This window comes from Malaclemys terrapin, chromosome 17 (genome assembly GCF_027887155.1).
Source record: "Malaclemys terrapin pileata isolate rMalTer1 chromosome 17, rMalTer1.hap1, whole genome shotgun sequence".
NCBI lineage: Eukaryota > Metazoa > Chordata > Testudines > Emydidae > Malaclemys > Malaclemys terrapin.
In genome coordinates, this window is record NC_071521.1 from 8,872,217 (window position 1) to 8,894,142 (window position 21,926).

The 21,926-nt window shown below is 46.1% G+C and overlaps 1 protein-coding gene across 2 annotated transcripts in view; it reads left to right on the top strand.

The window, feature by feature from the left end:
* The window catches only part of VAV2 (vav guanine nucleotide exchange factor 2), a 322,511-nt gene that overhangs the window by 243,450 nt on the left and 57,135 nt on the right, over positions 1-21,926 (top strand). For both annotated transcript variants that reach the window (XM_054007273.1, XM_054007272.1), the window contains exons 5-6: positions 13,218-13,320; positions 18,825-18,923. In XM_054007273.1, coding sequence (XP_053863248.1) covers positions 13,218-13,320; positions 18,825-18,923 — 202 coding nt within the window. The remainder of the gene's footprint in view (positions 1-13,217; positions 13,321-18,824; positions 18,924-21,926) is intronic.

A 21,926-nucleotide genomic window follows, 5' to 3' on the forward strand; every position in this document is an offset into this window, starting at 1 on the left:
CGGGGTGTGAATCTACAGCTTGGTAGCTTGCTGCGCACTTAGGGTGACCAGACAGCAAGTATGAAAAATCAGGATGGGGGTGGGGGGTAATAGGCGCCTATATAAGACAAAGCCCCAAATATCGGGACTCTCCCTATAAAATCGGGACATCTGGTCACCCTAGCACTAACTCACTGTGTGGATCCAACACACTATGTTCCACAGGGCATTTTGACCTACTGCTCTTTGAAACGGGGGGATAATGAGTGAGTGCATGGCAGGCTAGTGCTCTCTAGATTCACACCCTGGCTTGCCATGTACTAGCTCTCCAGCTAGACAATCCCCAAGACTTCAAAAACCCCGATTCATAGTGCCTGTGTGGCCAGATTCCAAATAAATCAGTTAAACCAGCCACCGCTCCACTGGCAGTTACTGTCGTATGTTCACAGTGCTTAATTTTTGTCTATTTTTAAAATTTGAGATGATTATGAATATTACAGCAGTGCCTAGAGGCAGCCATTGAGATCAGGGGCCGCATTGGGCTAGTGACTGTGAAAAGGGAGTGAGAGAGAGTCTCTTCCCCCCAAAGAATTTACAATCTAAACAGACACGGGTGGGAACAGAGCCACAGAGGTGAAGTGACTTGCCCAAAGGCACAGAGAACGCAGGTGCTCTTAGTGCCCCCAGTGAAGCTACTCTGAGCGGACGGGCCTAAGAGCTGACACCTGGATATCAAAGTTCAGATGCACAACCAAGTTCTGTGTTTGGTCCCTCCCTGTAAATGAGCCGGATTGCTGAATTCTGACACCCCTCCCATTGGGGGAAGCGCAAATCTGGATCTGAACTTTGCAACTCAGACCCTCCTATAAATCGATTAAAAAGAACTAGCTGCAGTTAAGCTGTGGCCCTTTAAGGACGCAGACCTTGAAAATGCCTCTCCCCTAATTAAAAAGCTTCAAGGGACATTGTCAAAGCTGCTGGAACCTAAAAATCCTATCTTTCAATCGCTGGAAGGAGAGCCACTGTTCCCCAGGACAAGTGCTATGGGTTGGGTGGCAGAACTTACTGATCCTCTGAGCCACATATGATGATCTTCATAAGTTCGAGAGGCGCAGGACACTTGCGGCGCTTGCTGGGGCTCGGGGCTTCATCTCCGTGGGGCGCGCCTGCTGGGGCGTGGGGCACAGCTGGCTGAAGCCCCAAGCTGTGGCATCTGCCCCCACCCCCTACGGGGCTAAAGCCCTGAGACAACGCCCCCCCCTGCTGGGCAGAAGTCCCTAGCCCTCCCACCCTGCCGCAGGGCAGAAGCCCAAATCTCTCCCCCCAAGTTTGGTAGGCAAAGAATGGGGGTGGGGGAGAGAGACACAGATACTGACTTTCAGGTCCTGCCCACACTCCACCCCTTCTTCCAATGCCCTACCCAGCCCCACCTCTTCCCACCCCTGCTCCACCCCCGCCCCGCCGGTTCCCGCCCCGTTATGTCCCCTCCTCCCAGCGTGCCATGTCCTCAATCCCCCGCTAATCACGATGGGTGGGAGGCGTGGGGAGGGAGGGGGGGAGCTGATGGGGGGCTGCTGGTGGGTGCTGAGCACCCACCATTTTTTCCCCATGGGTGCTCCAGCCCTGGAGCATCCACAGAGTCGGCTCCTATGGGGGGAGGATTGTGGGGGGGGGGGGCATGTGGCTCGTGAGCCGTGGTTTGGCCACATCCGGTATGGGTGTTCACCGAGACCAATCTGATGTGAGTTTGTTGGTCTAAATCTAATTCCCGTTGGGCACTCGTTTCATGTCAGCCCCTGCTTAGGTGAAGCTAAAGCTTGGAATAGCAGAGTGTTCTGGGGAGGCTGGCACTCCGCTTGGCTTGTTATCCCTAATTATGGTTTTCTGAGTGGTCCCTTTGTTTTGGGTCCATTACAAGGTGCAGAGGAAGGTATGGTCCCTGAGACACAGTTTGCAATCAGAGTCTAATCAAAGTGCCCTTGACTTGTGTGAGAATCTCATTGAAGCCAACGGAACAGTAAGTGTGAAAGAGGGTGACAGCCGGACGCATCATTCAGTTCTGACTCCTTACACCAGCGGGCCAGGTGATGGTCAGAGCTCCAAACAGTGCAAAGATCTGAAGGAAGGAAAGGTGCACAAGGAGCAGGGAGCGCATAGGGGGTAGCATGGACGAAGGCATGAAAAGGAAAGCAGAGGACGGATATGAAAAGAGCATTGAGGGAGGAGGTTCGGGGGCCGGATGCTTTGTGTCTCTTCTCATATCCTCCTCAGCCAAATTATTTTTTTGGAGCTTTACGGCTGGGATTTTGCAAGGAGCCTAAGGAAGTTAGGTGCCCGGCTCCCATTGAATGTCAATAGGATTTGGGTGCCAACGTCCTAGCCCAAGTTAGTCACGCTCCTCACCGACTCAATCACCCCGGTGCATTCACTCTTCCTAGGTTTGCGCCGTGCAGGCATTGATAGTGTGCCAATGGCGCGTCTCTGCTGCACCTGTCTCCTCTATCCCTCCTACCCACGATCCAAAATGCAGCAGTTACCACGCGCCCGGTGGTTTGGCCTTCCCCACCCTTGGCAAGTGGGGACCATTGGAGAGTTCGAGCCTGATGCTGGAAGATGCTCAGCGCTTGGAACGCTGTGCTTTTCCCGGGGATCGCTCGAATTAAGGAAAGAAAGGGGGATGATTGTGAAGTGGAAGCGCACATGCTCCAGTGAGCCCTTCAGCTACCTATACCTTGCAGCGGAGGGGCTCACTGGGTTCTCTGCTTTTAGTGCCACGGCAACTTGCTTTGCCTGGCTCCTCTCCCTCGACCCCGCCTTACTTCCCCATCCACCCCCCGCCAATTAACAATGACATATGATGTACCCTGGGCAGAATGGCCGTTTGGGTTTCCTGGTAACAATTTTAATGATGGTTTTACATCTCCCAGCACAAAAAGAGCCTATGGCCAGAATAGCACATTTCAGCTTGTCATTTGGGATATTTTATGGTACGTTTTTTACACACACACACACACACACACACACACACACACACACACACACTAAATATGGCTTTGCTCAAGGCATTAAAATGTATCCTACTTTTTACTATTTCCCGTCCTTTAAACACAGTCGCGTTGCTGTGTCGGGCACAGCTGACTTCTTCAGTACACTGGAAAGCATTACAAGACTTTCAGAGAAAGTGACCCTGGATGGATCCTGACCGTTTGGCAGCTCGTTTTTTTGTTTTGTTTTGTTTGGGGGCATGTTCACCCTTGGTGTAACTCCAGTGAGGTTCGTGCGCTCACGCCAGGGACAGATTTGCTGACAGACTTTGCTTTGTCTCAGAAAAGCATATTGTCCCGTGGGAAGGCTTTGGATACACACGTGCAAAGACAGAGGGTGTTGTGCGAGACTCGTAAGGGGAGCGGTGCTGCTGTAACACAGCGTATGGAAATGCCCTGCAGAACGGAATCTGGGTGAAACCGATAGGATTCTATAGCAATTCCTGTGCAGCCCTATAGTTCAGGGGTCGGCAGCCTTTCAGAAGTGGTGAGCCGAGTCTTCATTTATTCACTCCGATTTAAGGTTTCGCATGCCCGTCATACACTTTAACGTTTTTAGAAGGTCTCTTTCTATGAGTCTGTAATAGATAACTAAACTAGTGTTGGATGTAAAGTAAATAAGGTTTTTAAAATGTTTAAGAAGCTTCATTTAAAATTAAATTAAAATGCAGAGCCCCCCGGACCGGTGGCCAGGATCCGGGCAGTGCGAGTGCCACTGAAAATCAGCTCGCGTGCCGCCTTCAGCACCCGTGCCATAGGTCACCTATCCCGGCTATAGCTCTTGCTTAGTCAGGAAAGATCACTCAAGGCGCGCAAAAAAAAAAAAAAGTTTCCTTCACAAGCAGGTTTGAGGCAGGAAAGTAGCCGGATACTCCGATATTGACTGACAAATCGACCCCTCTGTGCAAGTATTCCCAACGCTGCAACCCGCCAGGCTAACGAGAAACCTCTTCAAAGCCAGAAACTAGCGCGCACAGCACAGTCCCCCACGCTGCGCCTGGGTCGCTGTCCTGCAACAAAAATGTAAATTGTCTTTTGATCCCCCCCTGGCCTGTCAGCCTGTATCTTGATGTAAGCAGGGAAGTGGTACCACCTCTGATTCTCCCCTGGCCTTTCCATGATATATGACCACACAGGATAAGTTGGTGCCACCCTCCAGCACGTACCGGCAACCACATACATTGAAATGTGCGAATGTTTCTATCAGGGGAGTGCACATCATACAGATGTCATTGGTGTCACTGGTTTGCCCTGGTTTCAACAGAAGCAGGGTTGGACTCTCTGTCAAGTGCATGCGATGAAGCAATCCCTGCAGTACCATTGCTCATATCCCATGTCTCTGTGAAGCTCTTAGCTGGGAAGGGGTTGACGCTGTGGAATGCATAATTTGGGCCCACTGGACTGGGGTGAATATTGTGGAAAGTCACACTTCTTTCTACCCAGTTTTAATTTTTGGTTTCTGTGTACATGGCTGATCGCTCTTGTGATGAGTCTTGCAATATTTGGGGGTTTCTTAAAGACCCAGCTCCTGGAGTCAGGTGATTACATGAGAATATCCGCTTTTATTTTAAAATAGTAAGTCTCTAGCTCTCATGGTTGCAGAGAAAAGTGTGGAAAAAGTGACCACTAAAGGCTCAAAAGCAAGGCAAATAAAGATCTGTTTTAAATAATGATTTTAAACCAGTCTCCTGATGGTAGAACAACTAGGGCTGGCAGTAGTGACTGCTCTGTCATAACATCGTGACGTGTGGATTGCTAGGACCACAGAAGGAACAAAGAAATAATTCATTTAGAAATAATTCATTGAAATAACTCAATTAAAAATTCATTTTAAACTCCTCTTAAAATGTTTCTATTAATACTAGATTTTATACAACTTTAAAAAAAATTATTAAACAACTACAATTCTGGCCCTACATTATCCAGGAATCTCCCTCCAAAGAGTAATGAGTTTCAGTCTCTGTTTCCTTTGTATGCAGCATCTTTCTCCAAACATATATTTGCAATCAGCTGCTTTGACAGATTCTAAACCTGGACATAGTATCTGTGAGATCCTTCTTTTCGCCTCCCAAGATACCAAGTAGCAATGCCGCAGCTTTATGAAAAGTCCAGTAGAATTTAATAGAAAGTTTTAACCTTTCTCTGGGTTTTTTTTAAAACACATTTTATAGACCAGAGAACTGTATCTTGTAGAATAGAGAATGATATTGCTGCTATACACTTTTATAAGGTGACTAAAAAAATCCTTCGGCAAGGAGATCATTCTCTATAGACCAGGGTAAAATTTTCAAAACCACTGATGTGACTGAGGGGAGCTTTATGTCCTATTTTCAAAAGTGACTTCGGTCCCTTGACACAGAGGCTCTTTAGCAAAGGATCCCTGATTCTTTGCAAACTCCTCTCACCTCAGTCCTGACAAACTCACTACATCAAGCACATGTCTTACAGCATATTTATCTATGAAGAGTAACATGTACCTTTTACTTTTGAAAACAGGAATGAGGATCTTTTGAAAATTTTACCTCAGATCCTCAGCTGACTTAACATTGCACGTCTCTGACTGAATCAATGGAATGATGCTATTTATGCCATCTGAGCATCTGGCCATTGTTCATTGTCACTGTGATGCCGTGTTATTAAGTTGCCACAGACTAAAATCTTCTATTTCCAACCGGGGCACATGACTTGCAAAGATCGATGAAAATCAATATGCGAAAAGCACTGATGTCAACAGTAATATACAAAGCAGAAAGATTCTACAACCTACAGTCTGTCCTGGGAGATTCTGTCTAATCTACACATTTGATAGTTCACCACAAGAATAGCAGTCCCTCTCCACTTCTCAGCAAAGGTTTAAAAGGAAATTTTTTTCGTAAATAAGGTCCTGAGACTTCATTATTGTAATACCAGCGCTGCTTGCTGATTGGAGCTTCTCTAGAATTTTGCATTTACGGATCTGTCTTAAATGACAGACTCAAATTGCTTCCCACCATCTCTCCTGTGATGTGGGTATCGTCATCCCCATTCTACAGACGAGGAAATCGAGGCACAAAGAGGTTAAATAATTTGCCCAAGATCACACAGCAAGTCTGTCGCAGAGCTGGGAATAGAACCTCAGTGTTCTTATTCCTGATCTCTTCTAACTACAGGATCATCCTTCGCTTTTACTAAGTGCTGGGCTGCATTAGGAAGCGTGAGCATTAATGATCAACGGAAAAGCCACAGGTGTCAAAATAAGCAAACAAAATTCCTGTTGAGGTGTTAATGGACCGTTCTGGAGCTTTTAATCATGTTAATCACTGTTATCAGTGAGACTGCTTGTGTGAGTAACAGCTACATGCATTTCTCTCAGCGGCTCCCACACACAATTCTGTCATTGTTAGTGTCTCTTCTGGTTCTTAGTGGGAATTAGCAATGTTCCCTCTCCCCTAAATTCCGACGCTTCGGCCCCAGTATGGATTCATCTAACTGATGCTTGCGTTTCTCAGTGTTTGTGCCGACTCCAGGGCTGTTGTGTATTAAGGCTGTTGCAGCCTGTCATTCAGAGAATGCTTTGCACTTTGATATTAGGAGCATAATTGCAGTGCAAGACCCCAGTCTTAGTTTGAGGGAGGGCTTGTCTGTCTTGCCAGCGTCCCTTAACGCTGAGAGAGATGGGCCGACTGGAGGAGGCCGGAAGGAGAGTTCTGAGCTTTTTGCATTGGGCCTGTGGGGGCAATCTAGTCCTAATGACGTTGCTGCTAGTCAGTGGCTGTAAAAGACAGCAGGGTGCTTATGGTCAAGGGTGGGAACCTTCGCAAGAAGCCGATTCAGAGGATTAAAGAAGAAAGGAGGGGAAACTCTGGGAGAAATACACTGGAATGAATGCGGGGATGGAAGAGTCAAATCCTCAGTGAAAATAAATCACAGAATCAACTTTTACCCTATGGGATATTTACACTCCATTGTCTGTAACATGTCATGTGAATCACTGTTCATTCTGTATTCAGCGTCCCACGCTTAGTGGCTGGTCCACCAAGGATGGGAGCCTGCTACTGCTTCCACCTAGAGGAATGACTCCTTTAGTGTCAAATGGTAGAGACTCATGTTTTTAGTGCCTGAAGACCTGGCTTCAGTTCCTGGTGGTGGACAATACACATGTAAAATGACTTTAAAAAAACAGGTTTCCGACTGGTCGCCGTGTCAATCTGTATCGGCAAAAAGAACGAGGAGTACTTGTGGCACCTTAGAGACTAACACATCTATTTGGGCATAAGCTAAAAAAAACAGCAACCCTGAAGTCCCACCCCCTCCTGATTTCATTTGGTGTAAACTGCCACATGGATTTCTCATTATGAAACCTTGGCCTGACTTTCAAAGGCACTGAGCACCAGCGACTTCGGCGCGTGGTGTGGGCACTCAGTACCGTGGACATTAACCCATCTGTGACTTTCAGCCAACTTTTAACTCAGGAAGGCCACCCCACTCATTCATGTGGTTGTGGTTTACTCCTTGGCCTTAATCAAAGGGAGAGCTTAATCCTCGACCTGGGGAGCTAGGAGTTAAATGCTGGTTGCAGGGGAGGTTTGTATAGTAGGTTGTCCAATGTTAGCTGCAGTGAAGGGCTTTCTTCCTCATTATGTCTGCTTCCCACAGCCTGCGCCCTTGGTGGTGACACCCTGGTTGTTGCTTGCCTTGTTCTATTTCTCTACCTAACATCAGGCTTCTACAGGGGCTGTCAAGAAAAGCTCTTAAGGGATAAATGGCGGCCCCATGCCATCTATCTAGAACAAGTTAATGACGCTGTCTCTTCTGTTTATCCTTGGGGGGCTTTGGTAGCAGGCTGGCAGAGCTCTGTCACCAGCGTTGAGACTTCCCAGCATGTAAAGGTCTACGTGTTACTGAGTTGGGCCTCACGAGGCTGGGAGACTATCAGTCAGTCTGTCTATGTTTTTGGGCCCATGTGACCAGGAGACATTTGATCTACAGAGTTGGTTTTGTTCCAGTCGTTCCCTGTGGTCAGGATGCATGTTAGAGTGAGGACTGCAGGGAAGCCAGCGGCAGGGCGGGAGCTGGAAACAGAACGATGCGCTGGCACCGAACCCCGAGACTTCTCGTCGTGGTGGTGCAGTAGATGTGGGTGCTGGGCTGGCAACGTTCGGGGGCTTCACACGGGGCGCTTTTATCTTTGTCACCCAGTCCATCGTCCTGCTGGCTGATAGAAGGAATAGCAGGTGCGATATTAACTCAACCATAAGCTTCCTAATGACTTTCCAGCCACCAGAATGATTTATGGGGATGCAGCTAGAAATCTGATGGGTGCCGGCTGGAATGGAAGATAAATCGGGAATCTGGAGGTAGTCGCTCTGGCTGAGGAGAAGAGCTCAGAATACAAATATTGGGACAGATAATAACTGCAGCGACAACGCTTGGAAAAAGGGAAGATGGATCGCTGGCTATTAGTGGGTAGTACAGCAGCTACAACGTATCGCTTGGTAGGAACAGCGTTGATGCAGCACACTGGTGCATTTATTTAAAAACATACTTTTATTGACTACATCTCTATTTAGAAATGGAAATAATGGCACGTAAAAGAGAAATAAAACCCACTTTTGCAAATATTTTCAGTCTTGTTGTCTGGCCAGCCCTGATCCTGAGTTGGATTTTGTGTCTATCTTATTCTCTCCTTCTGTGTTGCAAGGCATTGGGACTCTTGCTGAGCCTACAGTATTCGGCTCCTCTCTACGTGCTCCCTTCTATTTCTGGCAGAAGGAGATGTTCTTCACACAGCTAAGAATGTTTGTTTGCCCTCTTCAAAGCTGTTCTGAAAGCAGGCCTCTCAGTCAACTATGATTCTGCAGAATATCACATTATTCTCTGTGCCTCTTAGCCACCTCTGCATTGATGTGTTAGCATCTTTGGCTGGGTCAGTCAGCAGTTTGCTTTGAGTTTCATCCTGGAGAGTTGTTTATATTTTTTCTAGGGAGAGTTAAAATAATTCAAATCCAGGCTTCTAAAAATACATTGCCTAGCACAGAGACAAGTCAGAAATTGCTCAGGGGGTGGACTCCGCCATTGTTCAACCCAGATTCTTCTCTTTGGAAGATATTGAAGGTCAAAGACCATTTTACCCACAAATCTGGTATATTACACTAAGCTTAGTGCAGGTAACTATTACTGCAGCCTAAAAGAAGCAGGGTGGATTTGCTTAGATTGCAAGCCCCTCAGTCCAGGGATGATGATGGTGATTATTTATTTTATTATTTGTATTACCATGTTTGTACAGTGCCTAGCACAGTGCATCACTGATCAGTGACTGGTACATGCTACCTCAGTATAAATAATACATCAGAATACATGAGATCAGCATTTAGCCTCTTTTAGATTTACTGAGCCACTGAATGAAACAAACCCTGTAAATCCAAAACCCACGTTTCTTTGATCGTGTGTGTGTGTGTGTGTGTGTGTGTGTGTGTGTGTGTGTAAAGTAAAAGAAATGTGTTTAAAATCAAGCTGAGGCCAGGTTCATGTTTCTAGTTCAATATCACCAATCCCAAGTGTTCAAAAATCATGAGATTGGTGTAAAAATCATGAGACTTTTACAAAATGTTGGTTTCTTCTTATTTGCCTTCTGCTTTTTTCCCCATAAGTCTTTAGGGTGCACTTGAGTTGTGTTTTCAAGTTTTTCTCTCAACCATCAAGGTAGAAACTCACTCGGTAACAATGAAAGCTGAGGTTTGCATGTATTCACATGACTCCAGGAGCTGGGGCTTTAAGAAACACATCAAAAATCACAAGACTCACGGTAAAATCATGGGAGTGGGCAATGACTATTTGAATGTGGCTGTCATCTCTGTGTCTTCCTCTTGCATCCTGATTTCCCCAGTTGGATCTACCCCGTTGGACCTGTGGACGTGTGCAGAGTCCCATGAAAGTCAGCGGGGCCCCATGCATGTGCAGGAGCACATCCATATGGATCTGACTCCAGATCTGGGATCTGTGTCAGCACAGAACCTAGCAGTACAGTGGGGCCCAATCAGAGTCTCTGTGCACTGCCATAATAATTATATTTATTAATAAAAAATAACAATAAAGATCTGTTGCTTAAATATAGTCTCTTTGTGTGCTGCTCTCTCCTCCGCCTGAACCTTCCTTGTTCCTCTGGCTGTGTAGGGATCTTCTCTAGCATTTCAATGACTTGTGCAAGCAAAGGTTGCCAGAGCATAGCTTTGAACACAGGATGCGTGATTCTATCACACGCAGCGTTTAAAGAAAGTGTTGGCACAGAGCGGCAATATTTCCCCTTGTGCTACAAGAAACAAAGCTTTGTGTTTCAGTTGCAAGATCGCCACAAGCGTTTCTGAGTTAAAAAGACACAGTTCCGATGCCCTTTTGGAAGTTTACAGCCCAGGCAACTGTTAGCATAAACTTAACCTGACAGTTCAAGGTCTCAGAGCCACAGCACTGTTTTTAACCCTGTAGAATTTATTAAGCCCATTAACACTTATAATTAGGCTTGGAAGGAGTAGATTTTTATCGGTAAACGTCGATTTTCCCCGTTCACTCAGAAACTGATGACAAAATATTTTCTTTGCTGATGATCAAAATGTACAGATAAGTAAAGAAAGACAAGTGCTGCTTGAGAACTTGTTAGAGTTTGATTTAAGGACATAGACGCTGTATGGTTTGATATGTGATGTTGACAATTTGGGTTATATAAAGCTTTAACTTTTTCAATTTCAGTGTCTACTATCATTAAACAATAACCATCTGGACCCCCGCCCGCGCCACCCCCAATAAATGCCCACAACTGTGAAAATTTAAATTGATTAAAAAATGCTTAAAAAATAAACATTAATGTTACCTGTCAAAATTATTAAAAAAAAATAAAACCTTAATTGTGCCAAGCCTACTTATAATTATGCGTCGGGATACGGACGGCTTTGGGAATGTGGGTAACAGAGTGTAAGTGTGGTATCAGACATCTAGGAGATGGTCAGAGTAATAGATATTTAGCAACAGATATTTAGCAACTGAAAAATAAGACTGTAAAAATCTACACAGAATTATTTTTCTGCTGCTCACAGTCGCTCATTCTCTCTCTGCGGTGTATGTGCATGTGTCAATGAGTAAAGTCTAGATTCTAAGCTCTTCAGCGCCGGGTCTGCGTTTTAATACGTGTTTGTACATCAGCTACTACAGGCAGGTCCCAGCCCTATCTGCGGCCTTTGAGTGCTGTTACAGTGCCAATACTACCAATAAAGAGCGTATGAGCTACAGCTCCAGGCCCCCCTGTGGGCCAGATTCATCCCTGGTGTACATGAGGGCAAATCTGTTGGAGCCAATGGAGCTGGCCCAGGTCTGAATTTGGCACCGGGGATAAAATGCGAGATCCATCAGCTGGTGTAAGTTGGCTTAGATCCATCTGAGGCAATGGAGCTACGCTGATCGATAGTAGCTCAGGGTCTGAGCCGGCGTTTACTAAGTGGAATGGGAATAAATGGCCAATTGCTTCATGTGCTGTCAGTTCATCAGCACCGGGGGGCAGCTGAAAGAATAACCAAGTGTCAAGAACATTGATCCTGTTTCTTTCATCCGCTTCATAGCGAAAAAGCAACTGGGTGCACATCGGTGTTTTCAGGTGCCTCGTCAGCCGTGTGCATTTCCCCCAAGCCAGTCGGAAGGCAACAGTTTCTGGAGGAATGAGCACAGGGCTGCGAGTGAGGAGGACTTGCGGTCTAATACTGCCTCTGCCACCGATGTCCTGTGTGACCTTGGGCATGTCCCCCACCTCTCAGTCGGTTTCCGCATATGTAAAATGGAGCAATAATGCTCTTTGGGGCAGGGACTCTCACTCGGTGTTTCTATAGTACCCTGCATCTTGGCCCCGATCTTGGCTGTAGCCTGTCTACACTGCACACTAAGCCCAGGTCTGTGGGACCCAGCCTTGTAGACCTGATGTTCCCAAGCCTATGCTTGAGCATCCACACTGCATTGTAAACCTGGGTTTACCATTGCTGGACCCAGGTCTCTCAGTCATGCTAACACATCCATACTGTACTATGCCAGCCTTCTGGTTCGGGTCTGCGGCTTGAGCTGCATCCACACTCCAAAGTGACAGGGCTTGGAACCAACCCACGGTGGGACTTGGGCTGTGACCTACCTGCCTAGCAGGGTCCTGAGTGCTTGCTGACCTGAGTCAGACTGATCTGTGTGTGGACAGAAGAGGGCCTTGGGCTCCACCCTGAGTCAGAGCCCGGGCTTAGTGTGCAGTGTCCACATCTCCTGGGAGGTCAGACTGGATGATCACAATGGTCCCTTCTGCTCTTGGAATCGATGAATCTGTGAGCCTCCCAGGGGTGTTGGCAGGACTGATTAACTGATGTCTGCCCAGTGCTTAGAACAGGCAAAGTGCTATAAATAGCTGCAGCGTTTGGGGCCACGATGTTTGAAATAGGCTGGTTGGTTAGAAGTAATACAGCTGTGGAGTTTGACCTTAGACACTGGTGTCAATGTAGGTGTCATTTGGGTTGCAGTAGTGCCCAAAGGCCCCAGGTAAAAGCACAAACACTTAGCGAGATGGTCCCTGTCCGGCAAAGCTCCCAGTCTAATAAAGAAGACAGACAAAAGCAGGGGAGGGAAATAAAAGTGCACAGAGAAGTCAAGTGAGCTGCCCAAGGCAGAGCCAAGAGTAGAACCCAGAGCTCCTGACTCCCACTCCAGTTTCCTATCCACTAGACCATGCTACCTCGTGATGATGGCTTATACTGCAAAGTGTTTTGCATCGTTCCAGCATCTGAGTGGGAGGTGTGGAGGTGAAATCATACTGCGGTAGCTGATACCAAAAAAGTACCTCCTTAATGCAAAATGGAAAAGAGAAATGAGGAGGGATAGCTCAGTGATTTGAGCATTGGCCTGTTAAACTCAGGGTTGTGAGTTCAATCCTTGAAGGGGCCACTTAGGGATCTGGGGCAAAAATCAGTACTTGGTCCTGCTAGTGAAGGCACGGGGCTGGGCTCGATGACCTTTCAAGGTCCCTTCCAGTTCTAGGAGATAGGATATCGCCATTAATTTATTTTATTTACATTACAGTTTTTTGGGTTTTCTCCCTCTTCCCCCTCCCCCATTCTTTACTGGAAGCTGTAGCTTGCTTGCATATTCTACCTATAGCGAATGTATCCTCTGTATTCCTAAATCCTCTTGTTTTCCTTTCAGTGAACATGATCTGGGGGAGGATATTTACGACTGCGTCCCTTGTGAAGATGAAGGCGATGATATCTACGAAGATATCATCAAAGTGGAAGTTCAACAACCTATGGTAACAATTGATGCATTTTAAATACCATATCTTGAAGGGGGCTTAAAAACAAACACGAAGTGCACCCGCTGATGAAAGATAATGATCTCAAACTTGTTTTGAGTCATTCCTTGGAAATGAGCTGGGGGGCGGGGAAAGGGAGACAGTGAGAAGAGTGATTAAGCTGATCCTGTAGGGTTTCTCAAAGGCTTTCCATGGTGCTGTCAGCTAAAGGATGGGCAGAAAGAAGTTCTAAGAAATCCCTGTTGTAAAGGAAGTGCAAAAATAGTAACTCACTGCTGAGTCAAAGCAGTGTGTCACTTCATCCCTTTCTAAGGCGGGAGATGTGACTCATACCTGCACACTTAGCCTGTTGTGTGTCTTACACTGCAAGTATTCTTAGATCTAGGAGAGAGTTGGCAGATATTTGCAATGAAGATGTAGTTTTTCTCTTGGGTATTTTTACTGTACCATTTAAGATCTACCTGCTCTGGTATATCCTAAGGCTGAGATTTACAAAGCTGCCTAGGAGGGTTGGATGCCTGACTCCCTGAATTAATTTTAATGGGTATTTGAGCATCCAAATCCATTAGTCAGCTTTGAAAGTCGCAGCCAAAAGCTACACGAGGTTGGGAATTGTAACAGGGCTCTAGGCTTTAAGGGCCCATGGACACCAATGGAAAGGCTCATGTTGATTTCAGTGGGCCTTGGATCAGTCCCTATTGCTTCTGTGGTACCAAGCTTTGTCAGGAATCTTTCAGGAATGTTATTCTCCCCTGTGCAGAGGGGTCAGGACAACACCAACCAACCACGTAAGTCCTATTTTGAGGACTTAAGTGCTGCCTACGTTACTCTGCATGGCGGAGAATTTCTCCCTTAGAGCATTTACTCTGTGAACAAAGCGGTGTGTCCTCTAGGAACAGAGGGGTATATTACACTGAATGCACATGGAAAATGTTCTCCTGGAGCATGCTACCAAATAATTAGTATCATGAAAAAGGAAAAAAGCCAAGGAGGCTCTTTTCCCAGCTAAACGTTTAGATGCACTACATTTGTTGTTTCTGCTGGTGCAAAATTTCAAGAGAACTCATCACCGGAGCATGAATAGCCATCTTCTTGAGATTCAGTTGAAATTCTTCCACCCCCCCGGGATCCGTGTAGATTCTAATTACTGTCTTCTGGCTGCACACTACAGCTGCCAAGATTCATAACTCTGGGAGAAAGCGGGATAAATGGACAAGTTCACTGGTCAATTAAATTCCCTGAGTGAGACCTGTAATCGTAAATCACAGATTGCTGCAGCTGGCAATCGGCGGTGTGGGTTGGCAAGAACTTCGCTTTACAGAGTCCGAGTGAGCCCAGGATGCAAACTCTGTCGTTGAGCTGCCAGGAAAGCGTGCTCTGATCTCTTCTCAGTTCTACCCCTGGTGTAACTCATTGACGTCGACGGAGAGTCTGCTAGTTTAATTGGGATCAGAATCAGAGTCTGTGAAGGCCCAGCCTTGAGAGGTTGCACCCATAAGTCAATGTCAATTGAGGGGGCTCAGGAAGGCCCAGGGTCAGGTCGTGAGGCTGTTTCTATGCTAAGCACCGTGATAAAGGAATTCCCACTGGTGCTAGTTCTGGGTTAGCTGCATTGATCTTAGCACTGGTGGAAACACCGGTAGCTACTGGCATTTTTATCACTCAGGCTACGTTCACACTACAAGTTAGGGCTGTGATTCCCAGCTCCCCTAGACATGCTCTCATCTGAGCTAGGGCACTAAAAGTAATAATGTAGCTGCAGTAACAGAGGCAGCAACGGCACAGTACAAGCTGCCGCGAGTACATACCTCCGGGGTTCAGGCGGGTTGTACTCAGGGCAGCTAGCCCGCACTGCCACGGCCACACGACTATTTTTAGTGCACTAGCTCAGATGAGAGCTAGCGTGAGTGTGTCTACACAAGCTGGGAATCAGACCCCCAGCTCAAAGTGTAGATGCAACCTAAGACATCCACCCGCAGAAGCTTTATTTACACTAGGACTTCTGCTGCCGTTAGTGGGATTTTTGGGGTAGAATTCCCTAGTGCAAGTAAGGTTAAAATGAAGGAAAACCTCCCCACTTGTGATTTCCCCCAGATTTCTGGAAGCAATCTGTGCCTGACATGCTTCTCATAAAATCCTGGAATTCGTTCACACTGGTTGTGATAGCCCATTTTGCATATTTCATATTTACAGCCTCAGATTTTGTTATGCGGTCCTGAATATTGTTGTTAATGGCTGATTAATAAAAGCTTTAGCCTCGGATTTAAAAATCCAATAAACCATTTCCCTTCCCTCAGTATCTTCGAAGTAACTGCTGAATGCTTTCAAGTTAATGCATGTTGGTAAAATGTGAAGATGTCAATAAAAAATGCAAGTTAAAAGACGCCAACCAAATATATACATCCATGCATGCTGTTGTTCCCAAGCAGGATTCTGCTCCCATCAGAGGTTTAAATGGGTGTAACAAGTGTGAGATTTATTTTTATAGCTTTCCAAGGACTTCAAGGAAGGTGGTTATTGGAAGGCATAGAATCAGACTGATGTTTTAAAGGTGCGGCCCCCTGCTGGCTCTCACAGCTCCATGCTGTTTTTCTCATGCCTGACGCTTTGATGCACCTCTCTGTTAGCCCAAGATCTCAACTTGTGTCCTATCACCATTGTTTTGAGAACAGTGTGATGATGCAAGATGCAGGTTTTGTGTGATAGCCTCGGTTCAGCAGAAGGTGCAGGCTCACTTAGGCTGATTCCCGGGGCAAGATGGAGTTTGCAGCTATCGTAGCATGTGTCACTGCAGCCCGTGCTATCCATGGCTGCTACAATATTTTTAGTGCGCTGGTGCAAACTGGGAGTGTCACCCCTAGCTCATAGTGTAGACGTAACCTAAAGACATTCAGCCCGTTGAACTAACGGGGACTTGGGAAGGAAGTGCTATTAGTTGAGTAGGTGCAAACCCTGGCTTGTCCCCAACCATATTGAGGCTGGAATTTTCGGCCGGGTTCGGCACTCCCAGCTGGAGCTGGGTTTTCTGAAGCGCTCAGCACTTTGGGTGTGGGGCTTTTTTGAACATCTGGTCTCAGTTGGGAGGCTTAGCAGCCTCCACCATGTAGGGTGGCAACCAACGGGATCTTGCAGCAAGGGGAAACAATATCCCAGCCACCTAAAAATGACCTTTCAAGCAACAGCCGCCTTCCCGGAGGCCCCCTTCAAAAAAAAAAAAAAAAAAAAAAGACTTGATTGTTCTCAAGGAAAATTCGAACAGTAAGCTCCTTAAGACACTCGCAAAGTGCCCTGTAGTGAGAGACTTAGCGGGTGTGTCTACACTGCCCCTGAGAGCGAAAGCCCTGCTCCACAGACTTGTGTTAGCAGGGCTCCCACTAGCTTGCTCAAAATAGCTGTGTAGATGTTGCCTTGGCATTGTGGCTTGGGCTGTCAAGCCCAACCCTCCAGCCCCTGCCCTGCCAGACTCAAGAGCCCAAGTCACATCGTCTACAACAGTGCTCCTCAAAGTCGGGCCGCCGCTTGTTCAGGGAAAGCCCCTGGTGGTCCGGGCCAGTTTGTTTACCTGCCGCACCCGCAGGTTCAGCCAATCGTGGCTCCCACTGGCTGTGATTCGCTGCTCCAGGCCAGTGGGGGGCTGCTGGAAGCGGCATGGGCCAAGAAATGTGCTGGCCGTCCTTCCCGCAGCCCCCATTGGCCTGGAGCGGTGAACCGCGGCCAGTGGGAGCTGCAATCAGCCAAACCTGCGGATGCGGCAGGTAAACAAACTGGCCCGGCCCGCCAGGGGCTTTCCCTGAACAAGCGGCAGACCGGCTTTGAGAAGCACTGGTCTACACAGCCATTTTTAGAGCGCTAGCACACGCCCCACTAACACAAGTGTGTGGACTTGGGCTGGGAAGCTTGCTCCCAGGTGCGGTGTAGAGATACCCAAGGAGATCAGTCAGTTTGGTTTATCCAAAAGAAGATCACAACGTGATTTGATAATGGGGAGGAAAATACTGGTTACTCAAAGGGCTCTTTAATTTAGTGGAGAAAGTCATGTTAAGAACCAGTGGCTGGAAGGTAAAACCAGATGAATTCTGGGAAAGTGTTTAGAAACAAGGCCTTTGTAACAGTGCGGGTGAGTCATCATGGGAGCGAACTACCAAAGGGAGTGATGGATTCTCCATCTTTTGAAGTCTTCGCATCAAGACTGGGTGCATTTCTGGAAGAGGTGCTGTAGCCGGACATAAGTCATTGTGCTCAATATGGAGGTAACTGGATGATATTCTCGGGTCTGGTCTGTGTTATGTGGGAGGTCAGACTAAATGATCTAATGGTTCCTTCTGGCCTTATGATCTATGAATTCATAATTATGCCCTTTTTAATAATTTTAAACTTCATGCAGACACTGAAGGTCAGTGACTGACTCCGGTGAAGCTACCCTGATACACACATGCTGAAGATCTGATCCTCAATGTTTTCTTAGCTCCTGACTTCCCTTCCTTCTCTTTAGCAAAAGCATAAAGTTCTTTATTTTTATGATAGCGGCCTGTAATTTCGTCTAAATGTTGAGGAAAAATTGGTGGACATTTAAAAAAAAAAAAAAAAGGCATTTTGTAATACCAAATGTATAATGTTAATTGATTTTGCTTATATTTCTGCATGCTTCAGATTAGATATATGCAGGTAAGTAGAAGACAGTGACCAAAAGAGTTTGGTTTCTGTCTGGCCAATATGCTGTCTTGCACTCTTTCTTATGGGTTGTACAAAGAGTGGTAATTCTCCCCTATTGCAGACTCATTACTGCTTAACCCCAAACATCTAAAAATCATGACTCTCCGCCCCATCCACAAATTGAGATTGTGCTAAAGATCATGAGATTAAAAAAAATACATGTGGGGTTATTTTGTATTTGTCTTCTGTTTTTTGAGCATTTGGGGGGGGGGGTCATTGTTTCTAGCTTTTCTATGCAACCAGGAGGGCTAGAATCTTAGCTTTCCTTTCTTCTAGAAAAGTAAGATTCTCAGATAATCACATGACTCCAGGAGCTGGGGCTTTAAGAAAAGCACCAAATGAGAGAGTCGGGATAAAATCACGGGGGTTGACAACACTGGTAACCCATACAAGTGTACCACGTAAGTCCCATTTAGGTACTTGTGAGCTTCACACAAGCAAACGAAGTTTTTTTAAAAAAAAGAGAGCGAGAGAGGGAGGCACTTTTTCTTTTGACTGACATCTTTTGGTTATAGTCCTCTATGTAAATTGTATAGTACATGCAAAGGGTGAAATTAAACCCAATGGGAGTTTTGCCATTAACTTCAGCAGAGCCAGGATTTCACCCAACGTTTTGCAGACAGAAATGGATCCCTTTCACATAAATGATTGAAAATTTGGTTTCTGGCTTCCTGAGCTTGTGTTGGTTGGGAGTTTGCTGTCACTGAATGACACATTAAAGAACCACTGTAAGCAAGCAGGTTGAAACACTCTAAGGACACTCAAGAATGCGTTGTTTATTTCTCTAGAAAATGGGAATGACAGAAGATGACAAAAGAAATTGCTGTTTGCTAGAAATTCAGGAAACCGAGGCCAAATATTACAAAACACTTGAAGACATAGAAAAGGTGAGAGCCGGCCTTCTTTTCCATCACTACGTTTAATGTCAACAGCTTCAGGTTGCATTTGATCTTGCATTACTCTTGCTGGATTAGTTCTTGCTTCTGGAGCTCCATAATACTGGGTGTTTGTGATAGAAGGCAGGACAGAAGCATTCAAACATAAGCCCATGCTGGGTACCATAACATGCATAAAAAAGGAGCCTATTTTATCTGATCACTGCATATTTAAAGTATACTTAAAAAACATCTTGTTATTTCAGAAGGGTATTCACCCCACCCCCCATTCCAACCTCAGCCGTAAGATGCACTCATTTCTTTACATGGCCAAGCACAATCTCCAGATAAGACTGACTTTCATAGATTTCTTATCACTCTTTGATCGCCATTGAATAATTTGAAGGAATCTATTTATTCCAGGCAGCTCTTGAAAGTGCTGAAGCCATGCTGACTTGTCATTGAAACTAATTGGATTAAAAGTAACATTTCACGGCATGCATTCACGGGCTGTAATTGGTTTTGATAAATTTCTGGTTGCATTCTCTCTTTTAAAAGAACGAACACTTCAGCAACAGAAAGATGCAATGCATCCCCTTCAGTGATTACAGATGAGTAGAATTAAAAAAAAAAAAAAAAAAAAAGTCCAGCTATGATTTCTACTTCTTTTCCTTTCCCTTTAAACATGTTTGCCTTTCTTACAAAGAAGCCCTGAAAGAGAGTTGCACAATTAAACAAGATTCCAGGCTTTTAAAGAGAGAGGCTTTGACGTTTATATTAGTGATTGTACATATTTCTTGTTCTTTGAAAACCACTATTAACCTTGTGTTTCAGCCCAAAGGAAGGGGTAAATTATTCCCTTGGTATGAGCTATGAGAGCAGTTTTGCTGTGGCGGGGTTAAGGTCCTGTAATAAGCTATATTCTGTCTGTACGTTCTGTAGCTATGGACAGTGCAGACTTTCCCATTAATACCCATTGGTTCAGAAAAGCATCTCCAACGTAGTCATGTTACCTGCATTCTTCCAAGGCAAAAATTCAAGCTGACAGGGAGTTTTTCTACTAATCAAACAGCTAAAACTGATGCTGTTCACCATTGCAACTGATGATTACTTTGTGAAAAAACGAGCAAGCCAACAACAGCAACAAAAAGAACCCTGCCCTCCACCCACATTGGATACAGACATACACCTCTACCCCGATATAACGCGGTCCTCGGGAGCCAAAAAAGCTTACCGCGTTATAGGTGAAACCGCATTATATCGAACTTGCTTTGATCCGCTGGAGCACGCAGCCCCGCCCCCCCCGGAGCACTGCTTTACCGCGTTATCTCCGAATTCGTGTTCTATCGGGTCGCATTATATCGGGATAGAGGTGTACTATGTACTGTATGATGCTTAGGATCATGAATCATGCTTTCCCCCCCTCTCGGAGTGGCTAAGGTTTTAAATGGGGCAGGGTGCAAAAGCCAACAATAAGCATCCCAAAGAGCAGCAAACTGTAAACCAGCAAAGCTGTTGCTCTGACAAAGTGCAGGGCAGCTGGCCGTTTTAAGAGTTTAATTTGCATACATATTAACAATCATGAAGTGTTTTTTGTAGGTGTGTCTATAGCTGTATCTATAGAGCTCGATAGATAGCTCTGTCTACAGAGTTAGCTAGATATGTACATATCTTGTGTATACATATAGGGCCACATTATACCCTCCTCTTAATGGGGAGGAGTCCTTGTGGCACCTTAGAGACTAACCAATGTATTTGGGCATAAGCTTTCGTGGGCTAAAATCCACTTCATCGGATGCATGGAGTGGAAATACAGTAGGCAGGTGTAAATACACAGAACATGAAGTGGGTTCTAGCCCATGAAAGCTTATGCCCAAATAAATGTGTTAGTCTCTAAGGTGCCCCAAGGACTCCTCGTGGTTTTTGCTGGTACAGACTCACACGGCGACCCCGCTGAAACCTGTTAATGGGGAGGAATGCTCAGGGAGCAACTTCTAAAGGTAAAGCCAGGTGTCTTTCCCGTCTCCATAGTGTCTCTGCAGGCATTAATCCTTCCACAGCTCACTTGGCAGTGTTCCCTCTCAAGAGAGAACTTAGTCCAGGGATTCTCAAACTTTTTTTGCTGGGACCTCTTTGGAAAATATTTCAGGCTGTGAAGACCCCCCACCCCCCAAAGTGACTATCCCCCATATCATGCCAGCCTTACTTCTGCACTGGTGCTGGTGATGACTCTGCCTTCAGAGCTGGGTGCCTGGCCAGCAGCCGGCAGCCCAGCTCTGAAGGCAGCATAGAAATGAGGGTAGCAATACCACAACCCCCCTACAATAGACTTGCAATCCCCTGTTTGCATCAGGACCCCCGCTTTTGAGAAACACTGACTTAGTCCACAGAGCGAGAATGTGCAGTTAATTTAAATTAACTGTATTCTAGCTCAGAGCTTCCTCCACGAGTGGGTGGTAAATGCCTTCGCTTTTCACGGTCGACGGGCTGGCTTGCAGCCCAGCTTTTAATTCAAGTGAAATCTTGTTCATGTTCTTGACAACCTGACCACCTCACAAAACATTTGTGGCATCCCAGTCCCAGACAGTCCAGCCCTGCCCTCCACAGATATGGGGCTGAGCATAAGCATAATAAGGCAGGTTGCATGATCCTCGCCCAAGCTGTGGTTGGTTTTAGTAAACGTCTTGTCAGCAGGGCCAGCTCCAGGCACCAGCGGAGGAAGCACATACCTGGGGCGGCATTGTGTCCATTCTTGGGGCGACACAGTCCGGGCGGCTTTTTGTTGTTGTTGTTGCTTTGGCAGTAGTCCAAGCGGCTTGTTGTTGTTGTTGTTGTTGCTTGGGGCAGCAAAAATGGTAGAGCTGGCCCTGCTTGTCAGTCTTATCCCTTGGCAAGTGTGAAAATTCACCAAGATTCCCCTCCAGACAGTTCAACCACTGCAACAATTTTCGCTTAAAAAAGAAAGAATCTTATTGTATTTGCTCATTTATTTTAATAAGTTTTCCATTTACCTCT